This window comes from Macrotis lagotis, chromosome 1 (genome assembly GCF_037893015.1).
Source record: "Macrotis lagotis isolate mMagLag1 chromosome 1, bilby.v1.9.chrom.fasta, whole genome shotgun sequence".
Classification (NCBI taxonomy): Eukaryota; Metazoa; Chordata; class Mammalia; order Peramelemorphia; family Peramelidae; genus Macrotis; species Macrotis lagotis.
This window is the reverse complement of record NC_133658.1, coordinates 582,910,022-582,934,249: the sequence shown is the minus strand read 5'-3', so window position 1 is coordinate 582,934,249 and position 24,228 is coordinate 582,910,022. Positions and strand designations below refer to the sequence as shown.

Here is a 24,228-nt window from a genome sequence, read left to right as displayed (position 1 = left end):
GTTTCTCTTCACTCCCCTCCCTCAGCTTCAATGGGCTCATGCCCTGGGGGCTCCTGCTTACTGGCTCTGCCTGCTTCTGGTTCCGGCTCTGGGCTGCAGAAAGACCAAGCTGCTCCCTGTGTGCCCCGAGGGCTGGGCTCCACGTGCTTGCTCTGGCAGAGGTCCCCCACTGTTCCCCCACTTTGTGCCCGGTGCTCCCCGGGGTGCAGCTCAGGAGACTGCCCTGCTGCTGTGAACTGAGACTCCCAGCGCCCTGGGGCTGCCTCCGGGAGGCTGAAGTTCTTCGGCTCTGGTGGGCCACCCCTCTGGCAGGCCGCCCCTCCAGCCCAGGGGAGCAGAGCCTTTCTGCTTTTTTCCAGGTTACCTTGAGTAGGAGAACTGCCTCACTGGGTCCCTTTGTGGGTTCTGTCTCTCGAAAGTTTAGTTAGAGTCCTTAGCTGATGAGTTTTATCAGAGAGCTCCTAAGATCCCTTCTTGGCTCCACCCCCCAGAAGATTCTTTAGACTCTGACAGTGGTGAAGTTTTCTTAAGTATAGAGCTATAGGTCTAAGTTAAATATATATCTATACTTGCATATATTAATATACACCACTATGAGAAGGTGGATAAACATGCTTTTACCATTAGTCATTTGAATTCATTGTTGGCCATTATATTGATCACTCTGCATCTTTCAAATGTTTGTTATTACCTTATTGTAGGTCTGTGTAGTTTCTCCGAATCCATTCATCATTTCTTAAAGCACAATAAGGTCCATCTCATTCATATACTACACCCTATTCAGCCATTCTCTTTGTTTCTCAAACTTTACTATCTCAAAAAGAACTATATTTTTATGTCATTTAAATGTAAATGGAATCATTTCCAGGCCTATTCTCTAGACTCCCTTTTATAAAGACTTGTGATGATAAGGTTCTAGAGGATGCCTTATAAGATCATTTATTTGCATTTAACTTTTTATATTTCTCCTTATTCTTGTTATATGAACTTCAGAATTTCTATGCAGCTTTCTACTATTTCATTTAAGGTCTATTTTTTCCCCTCTTCTTTAATTATACACAGTTTTGCTGACTAAGTTATTCTTGGTTATAAAACTTTATTCTTCTAGAATACAATATTCCATACTGTTCCTTCAAGATAATGACTATTAAATCATGTCCTCATTGTCTACCACCCCTTTTTGTTTCCTTGGGTAAAAAAGTTACTCGCTGACTTTTTCTTGGATTTTCCTTTAGAGATTTGGTCTGGTACATTAATATATATTTTCTTTTTAAAGGTATTTGTCACCAAAGTCTCAGTTGGCATCAGTTCAGACATCTCAACCAGAATTTGTACCAGATGATAACACGAATTCTAAGGTATTTTGGTCAAAAGGAAATTGTTATAATACAGTTTATTAACTGTTTAGCTTCTTTAGAAGATTTTGAACAGGATGAAAATCTGTAAATGTTTCTCTTAAAACAACACTTTTTTCCTAATTTGTTTATTAATCATTTATGATGAGATAAAAATCTGTGAAGCATAAAATTAGAAGGCTTTTTTCTCAGGGTCTAGGTGAATAGTTTGGAGTCAGGGAATATATAAATAAAATAGGTTAGCACAAATCAGGAAACCCACAGGACTCAAAAGCTAGGAAAAAAAAATTCAGGGCAACAACACCCAGGTTTTGATTATGAAGGAAGTTCCTTAATAAGCCAACCTGTAGTAAGCAGTGTTCTCAGTTCTTAGCTGTTTGCTTCAACCTATAGTGTCTAGGAACTGAACAGGGAGAGATAGACAAGTGTGTGGGCAAAAAAAAAAAGAAAAGAAAAGTATGTTGAATGTAAGTAATAATTTGGAGATTGAAAACTGGGTCTTCAACATTCATTTTAATAATATAACAAAAATGAGGGGCAGCTAGGTGGCACAGTGTTTAGAGTACTGGCCCTAGAGTCAGGAGTACCTGAGTTCAAATCTGGCCTCAGACACTTAATAATTACTTAGTTGTTTGTTCTTGGGCAAGCCACTTAACCCCATTGCCTTGCAAAAAATAATAACAAAAATGAAATAGTGATACCCTATTCGGAATGAAATAAGAAGAACCATTTTTCTTTCTGAGGGACAAGTACTAGCAGGAGAAAATTTTGTGTTAAAAAAAAGCCTTATTCGTAATACATGTAGAAAGATTTATGGAGATAATTGTTTGGGCTGCTGTTTGGACAAATAGTTGACTTCTCAAAACTTTAATTCCTAATGCATAAGTGATTTTTGTGTATATTTCTTTTGGTTTTAATTTCTCTATTTTTTTTTTTTAGCATCTCATAAGATCATTATCATAATATTCAGTTCCTCCTTCTGAATGGGAAGTATGACTTCCCCCATAGCATTTGACAGTAGGCTGTATATGGCTAATATTTTACTTTTTGTTGTTTTTTCTGAATTTTACTTAATCCTTTTTCCCCTTGCAGGCTATTAGCAGCAATAATATCAAGAGCCCAGTGTGGCAAGATGATGAGGATATGCCAACATTATCTCCCCAAGCATTCCTTGAGAGTCAGAACCGAGTTGCAAAGGGCTCAATTACAGATTCACCTATGCCTCATTTAAGTGTCTTTAGTGTAGAAGAATGTCTTCAGAAAGAAACTAAATCACAGATGAGTAATGCAAATAAAGTTACACATGAACATTTTTTTACAAATCATGAAGTACAGACCCCAATTCTCTGTTCCCCTGAAGCTGGAACCAGGTCTCCTGGCAAGCCAGACAATGGATATATAGTTAATCCTGCAGAAATAACCAGAAACGGCATGATTGATACAGAAAATGAAGATGTGAGTTGCCTTATTGAAGATGAAATTCCCAAAAGAAAAGATCAGGAATTTCCTTCTGGAATAGGCAGTGATTCAAGTAGCTCTGCAAAAAGAAGGAAACTCTGTATGAAAACACATTCAGAACAAGAAGAGACAGATGATAACATTGCACAGAAACTGATAGACTTGGAACACTTGCTCTTTGAGAGGCACAAGCAAGAAGAACAAGATAGATTATTGGCCTTAGAACTTCAGAGAGAGGTGGATAAAGAGCAGATGAAACTGAATCGGCAGAAAGGGTCTCCGGATGCTTACCCCTTGCGTACTAAAGTCTCCATGCTTCCGGAAAAATCTCAGAATGAATGGAGAAGGTATTCCAAGGAAAAGAACTGCAAAAATCAACCCGAAACAGAGCTTTCAAAACCTCGAAGAAACTTAAAAGATGAAAACTGGCAGCCCTCTCCTGTGACCCAAAAGAAAAATTCAGCTAATAAGAGAGGAAAGACACCAAAGTCTAATAAAAAATCTCATTCACTGAGACCTAGTAATACTCAAAAAAGTATTTTTCAAATGTTTAAGCAAACTGCAAAATAATGAATTGGGGTAAGGGGCAAAGAAAAAAAGGAGTAAGAAACAATTTTAAGCAGTATGTTCTATAATACTCCTATTGATAAATGATTTTTAGTGCATTAGATATACCTATTACCTCTCATTTCTCTGTCAGAAATCTGAATACAAGAAAAGTTAAAAGAAAATCCTGGTATAACTTCTATTCAGACAAATGTGAGCAGTCAACAAAGAAATTGATTTTCTATATTGGCAACAACAAATGCTTAAAAGCTGAAAACTGGCAGCCCTCTCCTGTGAACCAAAAGAAGAATTCTAGTCGCTGGCTGGAAAATGCTAAACTATCTTCATGAGGTCTTCAAACATGATAAATGTTGGAACTTTAAAAAGAAATCTGCCCATTATAATCGATACTCACTTGTTTATTTAATTCCATCTCAACAAAACTAAAGCAAAAACTTCTCTCTTGTCAGGCATTTGAAGAACAAAGATAAAAGGATGAAGTTGTTGACCTTCCCTATCTCTTTGTGCATCCCTAAATATGATGAAAGAAGCACTTAAAAGCTCTTGATTTCTAATCCCTAAATATAAATTCTAGCTTATCCTTCTAATTAGGTTTTAAATACTATCATTTGTTTTCTAGAATGGATCAGAATCAATGTTAATCCAGAAAAAGAAAAATCTAATTTCTGAGAAGCTGAAAATGGGGTCTTGGCAAGGAAGTAGCTATAATTTTGAAGCAAAAAAAATCCAGTAGTGAAAGTGAGACTAAATATATTTAGTTCAAGGGGGAGGGAAATGGAATACTAAGCAAAGGGGACAGACACTTTGGCAATTGACAGGTCGACAAGGTATTGGCCATTAGTTTTCCCTATGAATCATTGCATCACCTGAGTTTTTGACAGTAGTGAAATTAACCTGCCAAGTGACCTTATTTATTTTTAACTCCTAATATAGTTGGACATATGATGCAGGAAAGAGGTAGAATAGCAAGGAAGTTTTGATCTCCTTTTCTTAATCAGAAAACTGGCCCAGACAAAATCTTGAAATAGTTTCTTTGATACTCTTTTCCCTTAGTTCTACATTTTTCTTTTAATTCCTGATAACCTTCCATTGCTCTAAATACATACAACAGGTTGCTAACAAAACCTAGTTCTTTTCTCCAAAATAAATATATTCCCTTTTTTTCTCTTTTCAGTTGAAGCCCCTTGTTAGCCCAGTGAAGGTGATATGTTAACCAGATGTCGTGTTTGAGTCAGCTTTCCCAAAAATGTTTGTATTGTTATATAAACCCAAATATATCTGATTTGTGGAACAATTCCATTAGAATATTGATATTATCACCATTTAAGTAGTTCAGTCTTGCCTTGGATTCTGTCCTCAAACTTAGTTTCACTAAAATGATCACGCTTTCCAAAGGATCTTCCCTTCATTTTTTCAATCTAGAGCTTTTCTGGAAACTGTTGAGTTTTTTACGGTGCCAAGAAGGGAGTATAGAGTAGTGTATTTTATTGTAAAGTTGGGTACAATTTGTGTTATTATGTATTTTCTGGTAATGTTATGTGAAATATAAGACTCAAATTCATATCTCTTTATTTCTCCACTGCAACTGTTGAATAGTTATTTGGATAGTTATTTGGATGGATAAGTCATTAAAGATTAACTTTGACTTAAACGTCTAAATTGATTTATTGTAAAACAAACAATGATGAATTTATCGTTTAGTTGTCCAGTTGTGTCCAACTCTGTGATCCCTTTGGGGGCTTTTTTTTTTGCAAGGCAATGGGGTTAAGTGGCTTGCCCAAGGCCACACAGCTTGGTAATTAAATGTCTGAGGCTGGATTTGAACTCAGGTACTCCTGATTCCAGGGCCGGTGCTCTATCCACTGTGCCACCTAGCCTCCCCGGGGCTTTCTTGATTGTGGAGTGCATTTCCATTGTCTTCTCCAACTCTTTATAGATAGGGAAACTGAGGCAAGCAGAGTTAAATGACTTGCCCAGGATCACATCGCAGCTATTAAGTGTCTGAAGCTGGATTTGTACTCAACAATGAGACTTCCTGACTCCAGGCGTGGCACTCTGTCCACTGGGCCATCTAGCTGCCCCATAATCCTTTTATGTATTCCCATTTATTGCAAGTAGATGACTTAAATTCTATTGTGTGGTTGTTAGCAACCAGAGTGGGAAAAAAAGATTTTAAAATATCAACATTTAGACAGAACAATAGCTAGATATCAAGCATATACATTCACTAGGGTCCTTTTCATACCCTCTTTGTTCCTCTGCATTGCCAAAAGAAGAAATTCTCTAGTCTGGAATGACATTCAATAAAGAATTCACTTTCTGAAGGTTTCAAAAATGTAAAGAATTTACAAACATAACTAAGACCTCAGTTGATTGAATATTGCTATGGAGATAGTGATAGCAATATAGTCCATTAATCACTTTTATGTGGTTTTTTTTTTTAGGTTTTTTGCAAGGCAAATGGGGTTAAGTAGCTTGCCCAAGGCCACACAGCTAGGTAATTATTAAGTGTCTGAGACTGGATTTGAACCCAGGTATTCCTGACTCCAAGTCCGGTGCGTTATCCACTACGCCACCTAGCCGCCCCTACTTTTATGTTTTATGTCATGATATGCTTCCTTCTCAGCTATCTTGTCAGTTTTAAAAAAAGCAAAACAAATCACTTCTCTTTGGGTCAGTTCTCATCTGTAACTATACCAAATCTGTATCCTGCCTTCTTCCATGACACACTTAATGTTAATTAGCTTCTTTTATCTTAAGATATTTTTTTACATGCTATCTCTTAGTGTGTCAGAAAACTTGCTTTTTTGGAGGATACTTCATTTCTATCTCTTCCACTACAGGTTACTTCCTTTTAAGCCTTTAAAGGCTTTTGCAAGGCAATGGGGTTAAGTGGCTTGCTAAAGGCCACACAGCTAGGTAATTATTAAGTGTCTGAGACAGGATTTGAACTTGGGTCCTTTTTTTAACCCTGCCTCTGTCTTGCAGTGTGTTAGCTATGCTTTTCAGCTTTGTGTCAGCTATAAATTTGATAAACATATCAGCTATGTCTTCTCAAAACATTAGTATGCATATACATAAATATACAATACATGCACATACATAAATATATATTCGCATGCCTGTGTTTATATCTATGTGTGTTTGTGTGTATGTACACAGCCCAGTACCAAACACACATCCTAAAGGACACTTCTTTCTGAACTGGTTTTCAGTCATTAATAACTACTCTTTGGATATAGCCATTTGACCACTTCCAAATTCACCCAGTGCCTCCTAGCCACCCTTTAAGCCTTAACAATAGGCAGTTTTCAAATCAACTGTTTGGTCATTTCAGTTGCATCCCACTTATCAAGACCCCACTAAGATTTTCTTGGAAAATATACTGCAGTGATTGCTATTTTATTCTCCAGCTCATTTTACATATGAGAAAACAAGGCAAATAAAATTAAATGACCGACCCAGTGTGAGGCCAGATTTGAACTCAAAAAGCTGAGATTTGATTCCTGTACTGTCTGATATTCCATCTTTGGGGCCACATGAAAAAAAAATTACAAGTCATTAATGTAAAAATGCAAATTAAAGCAACTGAAATTCCATTTCACAAATAAGAATGGTGAAGATTACAGAAAGGGAAAATGATGTGGGAACACTAGGAAAATATTCATATTAATACACTTTTGGAGGAACTATGAATTGTTCCTGCCAGTCTGGAAAGCATTTCGGGAACTTGTTCAAAAGGCTAAAATCCATTTTACAGAATGAGAACTGAACTATAATTTATAAAATAATGGCATTGTAAAGACAATAATTGATCAAGGCAGTAATTAAAACAATTCTAAATGATGAAGCAGATTTCCTACCTCCTCTAGATAGAAAATGAGGAACATTTTTTAACATGACCATTGTGGGAAAGTTGCTTGGCCACATATTTGTTACTGGGGAGGAGGAGCACAGAGGGATCTTGTATTTGAGGGACATTCATTCGATAAACATTAAGTGCCCACTATGTTCCAGGCCCTATGCCAAGTCCTGGGGGTTATAAAAAGATACAAATGACAATCCCTACCCCTCACAGGTGAGAGAATAGAAACTTGTCCATTAAAAATATTAAGCCGTCCTAATATCCAGGAGCATTAGGTACATTTGTTTCTTCCTACAGCAGAAAACCTCCCCGTTGCCATCAGTTACCTTGTGAGATTCACTCCTCATCACTGCCTATTCAGATCCTTATAACTGCATGCTAACTTCCAGTAGGCCACTACAGCATTCACCCAACCCCTGAAGTGTTCTGGCTTGGGTCCTCGTTCATTGATCTTATCTCTAGTAACCTCCCTCTACTATCTCAAGTGCTCGTGGGAGTGATCATCCTTTAGACTTAATGAAATCTGTACCACCTGGGTAAGATGGTGCCACAGGTTTCTTATTAGTTCCTTCCCCTGACATGTCAAATAATGCAAGTTAAAATTCCTGAAATTTAGGAAACAACCTATGGCAAGAAGAAAAGTGAAATCACATGCCGCAAACTAAAATACTTGTAGAACAACTTGTCATCAAGATATTGTCTGGCTACTCTTATACAAACTGCAAAACATACTGAACTCAAAATTAAAATGGCTTTAAGTATGGATTATGTGGATTATTGGTAGGACAATGGGCTTAAGTGATTTATCCAGGGTCACATAATTAGTAAGTATCAAGAGTCTCTGGCCCTATTTGAACTCCGGTCCTCCGGACTCAAGATCAGGTGCTCTAACCATTATAATGATTATAAGAAGGGAAAAGCCTGAATACCTTACTTCCTACCTCCATCATGCCCTCTCCCCCCCCAAAAAAAATCGACCATTGTTATAAATAAAATTGATTAGGACTGAGGCAAAAATCCAAACATACATTTATTAGCAAAAATAGTGGCATAACAAATTGGGTACAAAAGCTCAGTAAGTACAATGACACTATTTGGGAGTTAACAGCATTCTTATAAGCAGTTAATAAACCAATAAATTTACACAATCTTGAGTAATATGAACATTCTCTCTTCTGATGGAACGGAATTTTTAAAAGCTTGTAGCTATTTCCAGAACATGTTGGTACATTTTGCAGTTTTTACAAAACATCCTGAAACATCCTTATAAATAAGAACCACGGAATATTCCAGGATGTTTCTCAAGGTGCATGGAATATTTTGTGGATAGCCCCTTATTACCCCAGTATCTCGGAATTGTATCAACAACTTGAATCTTTGCCCATAATCATTTGATAAATAGCAAAGCAAGGCCTAGCTTACAAAATGGAGAATGTAAAAAAAAATCAAAATTGAGTTAATTTTGAATTTCACATCAGCAATATTGGAGGTGAATGATCAAGTTTAGGTTGAAAGGAAACACCACCACAAGAAGAAACAAGTTTAAATCACTGAGAAATCAAATTTTAATAACAAGTCTTAGAAGTAGTAAAGGAAAAAATCCTTCCCATTTCAAGGTGCTTCAGGATGATACAATTCAGTGGTCACAAGAAGTCAATGGAAAAATTAGAATATGGCATTACAAAGATAAGGAAGATAACTAATACCCAAAAATAAACATCCTGGAAAAACAGGTTGAATCTCAAAATAACTGGATGATTAATAAAGAAAAGTAAGTATTTCACATCTTAATTCATGGTTAAAAAAAAAAAGGTTGATTTCTTTGTTAGAAATTGAATATTATATCCCCATGTTAATTACAAACTCCAGAAGACAAATGATTAGGAAGTCTGGAAAACTTGTTCTGCCCTCATCATACTTCAAATCGAGGAGGGGATAATTAAAGAGATAACTAATTTTAGGTACTCTTCAAAAATTAATCAAGCCTTTGGTTCCATAATAAAAGATGGAAACTAAAAATTCTGATATTAACTATTAAAAATGTGTAATTAATATACTAAATTATTAATCTAATGCTCTATTTGATATCATTTGGGAAAAATAAGACAATTCATTTCTAGCCCAAGTATAAATGAAATGAAAATTTTAAAATGTGAATTCATCTGGGTTTTGGATTTCATTGTTTAAATAGATTAATTTGAAAGTAATAAAGAATAGCAGATTAGCATCTTATTTAGGACTTGTTATTTTTTAAGTTTTCAGAAACTAACTCCATGATAAAACATTTTAATAGTATAGTCACTTGGCTTCAGCTTGAAACTGCAAACAAACTTTAGAATCCAGTTAGTAAATCAGGTTTCAACAAGGAGAAAGGGTTCCAGCTAAAAATGAACAGTAAGCTTTTAGAGCTAACTATACCTTATTAGGAGGAAAGCAATTTCCTAGGGCCAAAGGTAGTTTGTGAATTGTAGTTTCACCATGTGCATATAAAGAAGAGAAGAAAATATATATTAGAAATTAAGTTTGTTAAATAAAATCAGATTTAAAAAACTGGGCAAATGCCAGCTGCTCATGGATAGGCCGAGTTAATATAATAAAAATGACAATTCTACCAAACTACTTGTTTATTGCCCTACCAATCAAAATTATAATAAATTACTTTAGAGTTAGAGAAAATCATAAGTAACTTCATATAGAGAAATAAAGTCAAGAATCTCTAGGGATTTAATGAAAAAAAAGTGCAAAAGAAGGTGGCTTAGCCCTACCAGATCTAAAATTATAAAGTATCAGTCATAAAAACTGTCTGGTATTGGTTAAGAAATAGAGTGGTGCTCAGCTACCCTACAGCAGAGTCAGAGTGAAAGGAGAGAGAAAATATAGTACATGGTAGTGGAGAAATACCAAAGGAGGGAGTTGTGATCAGCAATGACAACAGTGGAAAAATATGGAAGTAACTTTAGCAATGGACTTATCATAAAGAATGTGATCCACCTGCGAAAGAGTTGGTGGTGTTGGAACACAGACTGAAGCACATTTTTTATTATTATTTTGGGGGGGGGGGCAGGGTAAATGGGGCTGAGTGGCCTGCCTGGGGCTGCATAGCAGGGTAACCATTGGGTGTCTGAGGCTGGATATGGAACTGGGTGCTCCGGGCTCATTGGCCAGTACTCTGTCCGCCACCCAGCCACCCCTACTATTATTACTATTTTATTTTATTTTGGGTCTTTTCTTTTTTTTTGGTTTTTGCAGGGCAGTGGGGTTGGGGTGGCTTGCATGTCACACAGGTGGGTGATTGTTGGGTGTACGGGGCCAGATATGGGCTCAGGTGCTCCTGGCTCCAGGGCTGGTGTTCCGTCCACTGCACCACCTGGCCATATCTACAATTATTACTATTATTTTTTTTATTTTAATTTTTTTCTCTCCCCTTTATATATTTTTTGGGGAGGGGGTATTATATTTACTCTTAAACAAGAATATTTTATTAATGTATAAAAACATTATTTGTACAAAATGAATAAATAAATATTAAATTATAAAAAAAAAATAGAGTGGTGGATCAGTGGAATAGACTAGGTGCAATAGCAGGAATTGATTATAATAATCTGCTGTTTGATAAACCCAAAAAATCCAGCTAGTGGATTCTCTCTTTGATACAAGCTGTTGGGAAAATTGGAAGTTACTATGACAAAAGCTTGGATTAGACCAACACCTCACACCCTATACCAAGATAAGATCAAAATGTATATAGTTAAACATAAAAAACAATATTTTAAGCAAACTAGGAGATCAAGGAATAATTTACCTGTCAGATCTATGGAAAGGAAAGCAGTTTATGGCCAAGGAAGAGATGGAGATCATTAAAAATTTTGACAACATTAAATTTCAAAAGCTTTTACACAGACAAAAACCAGTGTAACCAAGATTAAAAGAAATGTAGTAAATTGGTAAACAATTTTTACAACTAGTATTTCTGACAAAGGACTCATTTCTAAAATACACAGAGAACTGGGTCAAATTTTTAAAAAAAAAAAGCCATTCCCTAATTGACAAATGGTCAAAGGATATACAAAGGCAATTTACAGATGAGAAAATCAAAGTGATCCATAGTCATATAAAATTTTCCTCTAAATCACTAATTATTAGAGAAATTAAGTTTGTTTATAAGTTCAGATTTGTTTTGATTTAGGCCAAATTTTATTCCTGAAGGGAAAAGTTAACAGGACTACTTAATTTAAGAAATGTATTCAACTAGACAATCTCTTTTAATTACATAACTCTATGTCTCTCTCTCTTGTGTGTGTGTCTGTCTCTCTACATATAGGAAGAAAATCCCAGATCTCTGGGACATTCACTCCTCATCACTGTCTATCCAGATCTCCCCCAGATCTCTCCAAATGCATTTAAATTATGACTCTAACCAAATTCTAGAGTGACAGAACCCACAGAAAGATGTGTTTTTTCCAGCCCAAGACAATCCTAGAAGATCCACAGGAAGGGTTTATTCCACCTGAGTTGGAAAGAGTCTGGGTTGCACCAGAGTGAGCCATCTCCAGTCATCTAGGAACAGCCAGCAGGGTGCCTGGGTCTCTAGGGGCAGCAGGGTGGTCTCCAGACTTCTCAGCCCAGGGATTGCCCAGACAACTTGGAAGAACAGAAGAAAAACATTGGTGCACCAGAATCATCATAGAACCTAGGCCAACACAAGCCTCAGCGCAGCCCCAGGAGCTAAAAACAGTCCTGTGGAGTTACCTGGCAGCTGCTTCCAAAGCACTAAGCCAACAGGGGTTGGGGGAGACTGTAGAGATCCCTCTACTATCCCCAGCACAGGACTGTGTTGCTTTGCCCATATTCAGTTCTAAGTCACAGTCTAGAACCCCAGGCTGCCATAGCCTAGCAGGGACTCTCCTCACAGCTCCAGGGCAGAGGAGAGAGCTTGTGGTCATCCACAGAACAGAACATAGGCCAGGAGGGTAGTCATAGTCTCTCATAAGTCCTTGAAGGAATTTATGTCCCTGCAAACAGCTGCAAAAACCCTCAAAAATGTCCTCCATCCTGGAAATAGAACCCCACCTTAACAAAGAAATAAAATCAAATCATAGACTGGGGAAATGAACAAACAACAGAAGAAAAAGAATCTGACCATAGATAATTACTTTGGTCTCATGGAGAATCAAAATACACAGAAGATGACAAAGTCCAAGTTTTAGTATCCAAAGCCTCCAAGAAAAATATGAATTGGTCTCAGCCTATGGAAGAGCTCAAAAAATATTTTGAAAATCAAGTAAGGGTAGAGGTAAAATTAGAGAAATGAGAAGAATACAAGAAAATTGTGAAAGCTAAGTCATCAGCTTGGTGAAGGAGATACCAGAAAATATTGAAGAAAATAACCAAAAAGGTCAATGAGGAGAAGAATTCCTTAAAAAGCACAATTGGTCAGATGGAAAAGAAGATACAAAAGATCTCTAAAGAAAATAAATCCTTCAAATGTAGAATGGAGCTAAGAGAAGCTGATGACTTTGTGAGAAATCAAGAAACAAAAAAAAACAATCAAAAGAATGAAAGACTAGAAAGAAAAAAGTGAAATATCTCATTTTCAGTCTCATTTCAGCTGGAAAAACAACTGACCTGGAAAATAGATCCAGGAGAGGTAATTCAAAAAGTATTGGACTACCTGAAAATCATAACCAAGGAAAAAGCCTAGGCTTCATTTTTTAAAAAACTTTCTTTAATTTATTTACACATTACTAAAATATTCTTGTTTAAGAGTAAACCTCTCCCCTATGAAAATATAAAATCTCATGAGAAATAAAGTAAAAGAAAGAAGAAAAAATGTGTTTCAGTCTGTGTTCTGATACCATCAGCTCTGTCTCAGGTGGATCACTTTCTTTATCATGTCCATTATAGAAGTTACTTCCATATTTTTTCCATAGTTGCAGTTGCTGATTGTAATTCCCTCCATTGCTCCCCACTACCATCTATCATATTTTGTCTCTCCTTTCACTCTATCCCTCTTCAAAAATGTGCTGTGGGGCAGACAAGTGGCACAGTGGACAGAGCACTGCCCTTGGGGCCAAGAGGCCTTCTGTCCACATACCATCCCAGTGACCCAGCAACCACCTGGCCCCGTGGTCCCTGACAGGTCACCCAATCCAAGCACCTTGGAAAAAGTAAAAAAGAAAATATGTTACATCTGACTATTCTCTCTTATGATCTACTCTATCTTGTATCACCCACATCCCCCCCTTCCCCCTGTCCCCTTCCCTCCTTTTTCTTCTAAATGTGTATACCCTATTGAGTGTGTATGTTTAGCCATTTCCAAAAGATTTTATTTTGAGTTTTGCAATTTTCCCCCTAATCTTGCTTCCCCCAACCCCCCACAGAAGGCAATTTGCAAGTCTATACATTGTTTCCATGGTATACATTGAACCAAATTGAAAGTGATGAGAAAGAAATCATATCCTTAAGGAAGAAAAATAAAGTATAAGATATAGCAAAATTACATAATAAGATAACTTTTTTTTCTAAATTGAAGATAATAGTCTATAGTCTTTCTTCAAATGCCACAATTCTTTCTCTGGTTACAGATGGTATTCTCCATTGAAAAGAGCCCCAAACTATCCCTGGTTGGTGCACTGATGGAATGAGCAGGTCCATCAAGGTTGATCATCACCCCCATGTTGCTGTTAGTGTGTACAGTGTTTTTCTGGTTCTGCTCATCTCACTCAGCATTCATGCCAAATCCCTCCAGGCTTCCCTGAATTCCCATCCCTCCTGGTTTCTAATGAAACAATAGTGTTCTATGTTCCAATTTGTTAAGCTATTCCCCAATTGATGGACATTTACTTGATTTCCAGTTCTTTGCCACCACATATAGGGCTGCTATGAATATTTTTGTACAAGTGATGTTTTTACCCTTTTTCATGATCTCTTCAGGGTATATACCTAGTAGTGGTATTGCTGGATCAAAGAGGATGCACATTTTTCTTACCCTTTGGGCATAATTCCAAATTGTTCTCCAGAAAGGTTGGATGAGTTCACAGCTCCACCAACAATGGATTAATGTCCCAGATTCTGAGCCATTTCCAATGAGAATGAAGGTTCCCTCATTCCCCCTTGCCTTCCCCCCTTCCATACCATTGCAAAAGCTACATGAAATATCTTTTATATGAAATATCTTAGCCTATTCTACCTCTCCTTTCTCTTACTCCCAGTACATTTCCCCTTCACCCACTGACTCCATTTTTACAATATAGTATATCTTCAAATTCAACTCTCTCCTGTGCCTCATCTATAAAAGCTCCTTCTATCTGCTCTGTTAAATGAGAAGGTTCATATGAGTATTATCAGTATCATCTTCCATGCAGGAATACATGCAGTTCATCAACATTAACTCCATAATTTACCCTTCTTGTCCACCCTCTCTGCTTCACCTGAGTCCTGTATTTGAAGGTCAAATTTCTGTTCATCTCTGGCCATTTCAACAGCAATATTTGAAATTTCCTTGGTTCACTGAAAGCCCATCTTTTCCCCTGGAAGAGAATGTTCAGTTTTGCAGGGTAGTTGTTTCTTGGTTGCATTCCAAGCTCTTTTGCCTTCCAGAATATTATATTCCAAACCCTACAAGACCTTAATGTAGATGCTGCTAATTCCTTGTGTGATCCTGACTACAGCTCCACGATGTCCTTCTGGCTGCTTGTAATAATTTCCCTTTGATTTGGGAGTTCTGGAACTTGAGTATAATATTCCTGGGGGCTGGTTTTTTTTTTTATACCTTTCTGGGGGAGATCAGTGGATTCTGTCAATTTCTATTTTACCCTCTGCTTCTAGGATATCAGGGCAATTTTCCTGTAGAAATTCTTTGAAATTGAGGTCAAGGCTCTTTTTCCTGATCATAACTTCCAGGTAGCCCAATAATTTTTAAATTATCTTTTCTAGATCTGTTTTTCAGATCAGTTGTTTCTTCATTGAGATGTTTCACATTTTCGTCTGGTTTTTCATTCTTTTGGTTTTGAAGTATTGTGTCTTGAGTTCTCACAAAGTCATCAGCTTCCTTTAGCTCCATTCTACATCTGAGGGATTTATTTTCCTCAGAGAACTTTCTTATCTCCTTTTCCATCTGGCCAATTCTGCTTTTTAAAGCATTCTTCTCTTCAATAACTTTTTGAACTGTTTTATCCATTTGACCTAAGCTGGTTTTTAACATGTTATTTTCTTTTTTTTTTGTAATTAAAGATTTTATTTATTTTGAGTTTTACAATTTTCCACCAATCTTACTTCCCTCATCCCCCCCCCCCCCCCAGAATAACATGTTATTTTCTTCAGCATTTTTTTTTTTTGGATCAAATTGACTAAGCTGCTGACTTTGTTTTCATGCTTTTCCTGCATCTCTCTCATTTCTTTTCTCAATTTTTCTTCTATCTCCCTTACTTGATTTTCAAAATTTTTTTTGATCTGTCATAGCCTGAGCCCAACTTCTATATTTCTTGGAGTCTTTAGCTGCAGAAGTTTGTACTTTCTCATCTTCAGATTGAGTATTTAGTTCCTCCATGGGACCAAAATAATTGTCCATGGTCAGATTCCTTTTTTTTTTTTCTGTTTACTGATTTCTCCAGCCTGTGCCTGGTTTTGGGGTGCTTCCTGAACTTTCAAGTATTGTTGGGACACCCCCTCAAGGAGCTTAGTGTGTGAGGCTCTGACTGCACTCCTGGTCTGTTAAATGATTACTAGCTCACTCTTCTGCCCTGGGGCTTTGTGGGAGGGTGGTCCCGGCTCCATGGGGGGCCCAGACTGCGGCCAGGGTCTGAATGTGGTTAAAGCCCCAGAGTCCTGTTCCAGGGACAGAGGACAGACCTCAGAAGTCTCCCTCCACTCCCTTACCTTCCATGGGTTGAGCACTCAAGAGCATAGCAGTCTGGAAGCTCCTTCTGGATGACTCCATGGGCCTGCTTTCATTTCCTGGGTTCTGGGCTGCACTGAGGGGGGCCAAATTGGCCTGGGCTTCATGCCCACTTTGGCAGAGGTCTCTCTACTGATCTTCCAAGTTGTGCGTGGCATTCCCTGGGATGCAGGTCAGGAAACTGCTTCTGCTGCCAGGAGCAAGCATTCCCAGGCACCCTGGGGCTGTTTCCAGGAGGCTGAAGCTCCTTCTCTCTGTGTGCTGCTGCCCCCTCCAACCCTATGGAACAGAGCCTTCCCACTATTTTCCAGGTTACCTTGGGCTGGAGAATTGCCTCACTGGATCTTTCTGTTGGTTCTGTCTCTCAAAGTTTTAATTAGAATCATAATTTTAAGGTATTTGAAATATTTTGGAGAGAGGCTGTACACCTGCCACCATCTTGGCTCTGCCCCCATTTCATTTTTAAGGAAATTCTCCAGGAAAATTGCCCTGATATTTTAGAAGCAGAGGGTAAAATAGAAATTGAGGGAATCCATTTATTGCCTCCTGAAAGAGATTCCAAAATGAAACTGCCAGGAATATTGTAGCCAAATTCCAGAATTCCCAAGTCAAAGAGAAAATATTATAAACAGCCAGAAAGAAACAATTCAAATATCATGGAGCTACAGGATTTAAAAGCTTCTACATTAAGGGCTCATAGAGCTTGGAATATAATATTCTGGAAGGCAAAAGAGCTTGGAATGCAACTAAGAATCAACTACCCAGCAAAACTGAACATTCTCTTTCAAGGAAAAGATGGACATTCAATGAAATAGAAGACTTTCAAACTATTCTGTTGAAATGATCAGAACTGAATAGAAAGTTTGATCTTCAAGTAGAGGACTCAGGAGAAGCATAGAGAGGAGTGGACAGGAAGCACAAATTATGAGTAATTTAGTGATGATGAACTGTGTGTATTCCTGTATGGGGAAAAAGATAATTGATAACATAGGAAACTTCTCATTCAATAGAGTACTTCAAAGAAGTAAGTAGAGACAAAGCACAGGAGGGAGATGAATATGAAGGTATAATATATAATAAGGATGGAGTTAAAGGGTGATAAAGGAATGTACTGGAGAAAGGGAAAGGAGAGATAGAATGGGCTAAAATATTTATATAAAAGAGTTTTTATAATGGAGTGGAAGGGGGGAAGGTGAGAAGGAATGAGTGAACTTCATTCTCATTGGAAGTGGCTCAGGGAGGAAATAACATACATACTCAAGTGGGTATAGAAATCTATTGTACCCTAGAGGAAAGGGATGGGGGAAGGGAAACGGGGAGAGGAAAGATATTGGGAGAGGATAATGAGTTACAACACATTTTTTTGAGGAGGGATAGGGTGAAAGGAGTGAGAGAATAGAATAAATGGGGGTGGAGAGGAATAGGATGAATGGAAATATAGCTAGCTATAGTAACTGTGGGAAAAAATATTGAAGCAACTTCTCTGATGGACTCATGATACAGAATGTGATCCATCCCAGAGACTGATGGAATCTGAACACAGACTGACATATACTTTTTTCCCTCTCATTTTATTTTTCTTGAGGTTTGCCTCTGTGGGGGGAGGGGGAATTATGTTTACTTTTACAGTTAAGACCATTGTAATAATGTGAAAATAAATAAAAATGCATTCAATCAAATTAGGAAATTTTTAAGTTTTAAAATGCATAATTGTCATTATGGTATTCTGAGTGTCCTAAATGTTCAAATATTAAGAAATGTTGGTAAATAATTATATTAACTATGAGAATTAGGACAAGTTTCTCTTATACACAAAACATTGGGAGATTTCAAATCATACTGTTTACAATATACAGAATGAATGAAGAAAATTTAAATGAAATAAATCTCATATATTTTTCCTTGATGCTTATTGTAATTAAAATTATAACATTATCTGTCCCTAAGTTGTGATTAATGAAATTTGTGCATGTGGGGTAAAAATCTTTGGGGATGTAACTGAATTTATCCTAGTTTATGTTTTATGAAAAATTTCCATAATCAAAGTTTCATGTCAATTGGAGACATCATTGCATATTTAATATATCTTTGTGCCATGCATTTTCCTCTATTAAAAAGATCATTACCTGAATTGGAAAACAATCACTATTCTATCATCTATATTTCTTTATTATAGAGAAAATTATTTTAAGGTTACTTTGGTTATAATTCATAAATTCTTAAGATTATTAACTGAAGTACAAAAAAAATCTTGTAATCCTAAAAAGGGAATTTTTAAGAAGCATGTAATCATAAATCCTTATCAAGAATTTTCTCTATTAGATCTTTATAGAATATTAGGACATATTTAATAAGTTTATTTTTACTAAAAGACATGTTTACCCTTTTTCATCATATCTTCAGGGTATAGACCCAGTAGTGGTATTGCTGGGTCAAAGGGTATGCACATTTTTGTTGCCCTTTGGGCATAGTTCCAAATAGCTCTCCAGAAGGGTTGGATGAGTTCACAGCTCCACCAGCAGTGTAGTAGTGTCCCAGATTTCCCACAACCCTTCCAACAATGATCATTATCCTTCCTGGTCATATTGGCCAATCTGAGAGGTGTGAGGTGGTACCTCAGAGAAGCTTTAATTTGCATCTCTCTAATAATTAATGATTTAGAGCATTTTTTTCATATGGCTATGGATTACTTTAATCTCCTCATCTGTAAATTGCCTTTGCATATTCTTTGACCATTTGTCAATTGGGGAATGGCTTTTTGTTTTAAAAATATGACTCAATTCTCTGTATATTTTAGAAATGAGTCCTTTTTCAGAATCATTAGTTGTAAAGATTCTTTCCTAATTTACTACATTTCTTTTGATCTTGGTTACATTGGTTTTATCTGTGCAAAAGCCTTTTAATTTAATGTAATCGAAATCATCTAATTGGTTTTTGGTGATGTTCTCCAACTCTTCCTTAGTCATAAACTGCTCCCCTTTCCATAGATCTGACAGGTAGACTAGTCCTTGATCTTCTAATTTGCTTATAGTATTGTTTTTTATGTCTATGTCCTGTAACCATTTGGATCTTACCTTGGTAAAGGGTGTGAGATGTTGGTCTAATCTAAGTTTCTTCCATACTAACTTCCAATTATCCCAGCAATTTTTATCAAAGAGAGAGTTTTTATCCCAATTGCTGGACTCTTTGGGTTTATCAAACAGCAGATTACTATAATCATCTCCTGCTTTTAAACCTAGTCTATTCCACTGGTCCACCACTCTGTTTCTTAGCCAATACCAAACAGTTTTGATGACTGATGCTTTATAATATAATTTTAGATCAGGTAGGGCTAAGCCACCTTCTTTTGCACTTTTTTTCATTATGCTCCTGGCAATTCCTGACTTTTTATTCCTCCATATGAATTTACTTACAATTTTTTCTGACTTGTTAAAGTAATTTTTTGGAATTTTGATTGGTAGGGCACTAATCAATTAGTTTTGGTAGAATTGTCATTTTTATTATATTAGCTCTACCTATCTATGAGCAGTTGATATTTGCCCAGTTATTTAAATCTGATTTAATTTGTGTGAGAAGTGTTTTATAATTGTTTTCAAAAAGATGCTGAGTCTGTCTTGGCAAATAGACTCCCAAATATTTTATATTGTCTGAGGTTACTTTGAATGGGATTTCTCTTTCTAGCTCTTCTTGCTGTTTCTTGCTAGACATATATAGAAAAGTTGAGGTTTTATGAGGGTTTATTTTATAACCTGCAACTTTGCTAAAATTGCTAATTGTTTCCAGTAGTTTTTTGGATGATTTCTTGGGATTCTCTAGGTAAACCATCATGTCATCTGCAAAGAGTAAGAGTTTTGTCTCTTCCTTCCCAATTCTAATTCCTTCAATTTCTTTTTCTTCTCTAATTGCTGATGCTAACATTTCTAATACAAAATTGAATAGTAGTGGTGATAATGGGCACCCTTGTTTCCACCCCTGATCTTATTGGGAATGCCTCTAGCTTTTCCCCTTTGAATATAATGCTTGTTGATGGTTTCAAATAGATACTACTAATTATTTTAAGGAACAGTCCATTTATTCCTACACTCTCTAGTGTTTTTAATAGGAATGGATGCTGTATTTTGTCAAAAGCTTTTTCAGCATCTATTGATATGATCATATGATTTCTGATAGGTTTGTTGTTGATATAATTGAGTATACTAACAGTTTTCCTAATATTGAACCAACCCTGCATTCCTGGAATAAATCCTACTTGATTATAATGTATTATCCTAGTGATGACTTGTTGTAATCATTTTGCTAAGATTTTATTTAGGATTTTTGCATCTATATTCATCAGGGAAATAGGTCTATAATTTTCTTTCTCTGTTTTAACTCTTCTGGTTTAGGTAACAGTACCATATTGGTATCGTAGAAAGAGTTAGGCAGAGTTCCATCTTCCCCTATTTTTCGAAAGAGTTTATATAGGATTGGAACCAATTGTTCCTTAAATGTTTGGTAGAATTCACTTGTGAATCCATCAGGCCCTGGAGATTTTTTTGGAGGGAGTTCAATAATGGCTTGTTGAATTTCTTTTACTGAGATAGGGTTGTTTAGGTATTTAATCTCTTCTTCATTTAACCTGGGCAACTTATATTTTTGTAAATATTCCTCCATTTCACTTAGATTATCAAATTTATTGGCATAGAGTTGGGCAAAATAATTTCAAATTATTACTTTAATTTCCTCCTCATTGGTGGTGAGTTCACCTTTTTCATTTATGATACTAGCAATTTGGTTTTCTTCTTTCTTTTTTTTAATCAATTTGACCAGAGGCTTATCAATTTTATTGGTTTTTTTCATAATACCAACTTTTGGTTTTATTTATTAATTCAATAGTTTTTTTTGCTTTCAATTTTATTAATTTCTCCTTTAATTTTTAGAATTTCTAATTTAGTATTTAATTGGGGATTTTTGGTTTATTCTTTCTCTAATTTTTTTAGTTGCATGTTTAGTTCATTGATTTCCTCTTTCTCCAATTTATTCATGTGAGCATTTAGAGCTATAATATATCCCCTGAGAGTCACTTTGAATGAATCCCATAGGTTTTGGTATGTTGTTTCCTTATTATCATTATCTAGGATAAAATGGTTAATTTTTTCTATAATTTGTTTTTTGGTCCACTCAATTTTTAAAATGAGGTTATTCAGTTTCCAGTTTGTTCTGGGTCTATATCTTGGCCCAATATTGCATATGACTTTTATTGCATTGTGATATGAGAAAGATGTATTCACTATTTCTGCCTTTCTGCAGTTGATCCTTAGGTTTTTGTGTCCTAGTACATGGTCAGTTTTTGTATAAGTTCCATGTACTGCAGTTTCCTTTCTATCCCCTTTCAGTTTCCTCCATAAGTCTACCATATCTAATTTTTCTAACAATCTATTCAACTCCTTAACTTCTTTCTTGTTTATTTTATGATTCGATTTATCTAGATCTGATAGAGGGAGGTTGAGGTCTCCCACTAGTAGAGTTTTGCTGTCTCTGTCTTCCTGTAGTTCTTTCAGCTTCTCCTCTAAGAATTTGGGTGCTGTCCCACTGGGCACATATATATTCAATATTGAAATGACTTTATTGTCTATGGTACCTTTTAGGAGGATAAAGTTTCCTTCCTTATGTCTTTTAATGCTATCTATTTTTGCTGCTGCTTTGTCTGAAATAAGGATTGCTACCCCTGCTTTTTTTACTTCAGCTGAAGCAAAATATATTTTGCTCCAACCTTTTACCTTTACTCTATATGTATCTCTCTGCTTCAAATGAGTTTCTTGTAAGCAGCATATTGTAGGATTCTGGTTTTTAATCCACTCTGCTATTTGCTTATGTTTTAAGGGAGAGTTCATCCCATTCACATTCAAGGTTATGATTACTAATTCTTTATTGCCCTCCGTGCTATCTTCCCTCTGTTTTGTATTTTCCCCCTCCCCCTTTATCTATATTCCCCAGTATTTTGTTTCTGAATACCACCCCCTTCAGTGTGTTTGCCCTCCTATATCATACCCTCCCCTTTCTTTCCCCTTTCCCTTTTTCCTTTTTCCCTTCCCTTCCTTTTGTTATTTCCCCCTTTTTCCCCCACTCCCCTTCCCTTTCTTCATCCCCCCCCTCCCCTTTTCCCCTTTTAATACTTGAAAGGTTAGATTTTTTTATAAGTTAACTGAGTATATGTAAGTTGACTTTAAGCCAAGTCTGATGAGAAGAAGATTCAGGTGTTCTCCTCTGCTCCCTTCTTCCCCTCAATTATCATAGGTTTTTTGTACCTCTTAGTGTAATGAGATTTAGCCCATTCAATGCCCTCCCTCCTCCAGTCTCTTTCCTGTCCCCCATTTTTAAGGAGGTAGTGTTTTTTTAGATCATTCTATCTAAGTCATAGAAAATTCTGAGTGTCTGTCCCTTCTAGTTCAGCATATTCTATAAAATAGAGTCAAAAATTCCTGAGAGTTATTAGTCTTTCTCCCAAGTGGGGTTAAAGCCAGTTACATCCCATTAGATAGCAGTCTCATGGATAGGTCATGAATGTCCATCATTTCTGGTTAGTTGTATTTTCTCTGTTAGAGTTACAATTCTCAAGATTTATGAGAATCTTTTTTCCCCCCATGCTGGGATATAGCCAGTTTCAACTTACTGGATTGCATTTTTTTTCCTTTTACCGCCCCCCTTTTTTTTTTTACCTTTTCATGTGTCTCTTGAACCTCCTGTTTGATGTCCAGATTTTCTGTTTAGCTCTGGTCTTTTCATCAGAAATTTTTGGAATTCTTCCATTTTGTTAGATGTCCATCTTTTTCCCTGGAAGAGAAGGCTCAACTTTGCAGGAAAGTAGATTCTTGGCTGCATTCCAAGCTCCCTTGCTCTTCGAAATATTGCATTCCAGACCCTTCGATCCCTTAATGTTGATGCATCAAGGTCCTGCATGATCCTTACTGTGGCTCCTTAATATTTAAATTGTTTCTTTCTGGCTGCTTGCAGGATTTTCTCTTTTATCTGATAGTTCTGGAGTTTGGCCACAACATTCCTTGGTGTTTTCATTTTAGGATCTTTTTCTGGTGGGGATCGGTGTACTCTTTCAATAACTACTTTGCCCTCCAATTTCATGATATTAGGGCAGTTTTCCATCACTAGATCCTGTAATATTAAGTCCAGCCTTTTTTTCTCTTCAATATTTTCAGGAAGTCCTATAATTTTCAGGTTGTCCCTCCTCGATCTATTCTCAAGGTCAGTGGTTTTGTTGATGAGGTATTTTACATTTGCTTCTATTTTTTCTATTTTTTGATTTTGTTTAACCGACTCTTGTTGTCTCATGGAGTCATTAGTTTCTGTAGACTCCATTTTTGGAGTGGGGTAGGAGTTTTCTTCATTAACCTTTTGCAACTCCTTTTCCAGTTGGTCAATTCTACTTTTGAAAGAGCTTTCCATTTGACCAATTGAGGTTTTGAGAGAATTTCTTTTTGCATTTGCCCATTTGAAGATCTGAGAGATTTATTCTCATTTTGTACTTGTCCAATTGTACTTTCTAAGGTTTTGTTTTCTTATTGCAAGGTATTAATTGTCTCTCCCAAGTTTTTAAGCTCCTTCCTTATTTCTTCAAGGAAGTCTTTCTGTGCTGGAGACCAGATTGTATTCTCCTCAGAGGTTCCACGTCTCTCTGAGTTAGGGTCTTTCCCTTCCAAGAATTTTTCTATGGATCCACCTTTCTGCTGACCCTTCTTCATTTTGCTAAGACCTGAGTTGGGGAGGGGCTGGTTTCCGGGGCCTGGGATCGCTAAAGACTTTACTCACTGAGTGCAGTTCCTCTGGCTGGCCAGTAGGAGGTGCTGGTTGCTTTCTCAGGAGTGTCTGTGACCTTGATTGAGGTCTTCTCCCTTTACTTGAAGGGAGGGGTTGGAGCTATTGAATTCTTTTGCCTTCAATCAATGGTGGGCTGTACCCTGTCCTGAGGTCATTCCTCAGCTGGGCTGGTTCTTCTGCTCACACACCTGGGCCTGAGGCAGAAGTAGTTTGCATTTGTTTTTTAGGGAGGAAGTCTGAGTTGTAATGGGACTCAGACCAGAGGAGCCCAGGGA

The 24,228-nt window shown here is 36.7% G+C and overlaps 1 protein-coding gene across 2 annotated transcripts in view; it reads left to right on the top strand.

The window, feature by feature from the left end:
- Positions 1-18,188, top strand: part of RNF168 (ring finger protein 168) — a 40,395-nt gene extending 22,207 nt beyond the window's left edge. Inside the window, exons 5-6 of one of the 2 annotated variants that reach the window (XM_074214777.1) lie at positions 1,277-1,358; positions 11,567-18,188. In XM_074214777.1, the coding sequence (XP_074070878.1) occupies positions 1,277-1,358; positions 11,567-11,656 (172 nt within the window). In that variant the 3' untranslated portion in view covers positions 11,657-18,188. Of the gene's footprint in view, positions 1-1,276; positions 1,359-2,447; positions 3,968-11,566 lie in introns of those variants that run through there. The other variant, XM_074214776.1, reaches the window with a different exon arrangement.
- Positions 18,189-24,228: the final 6,040 nt, after the last annotated feature.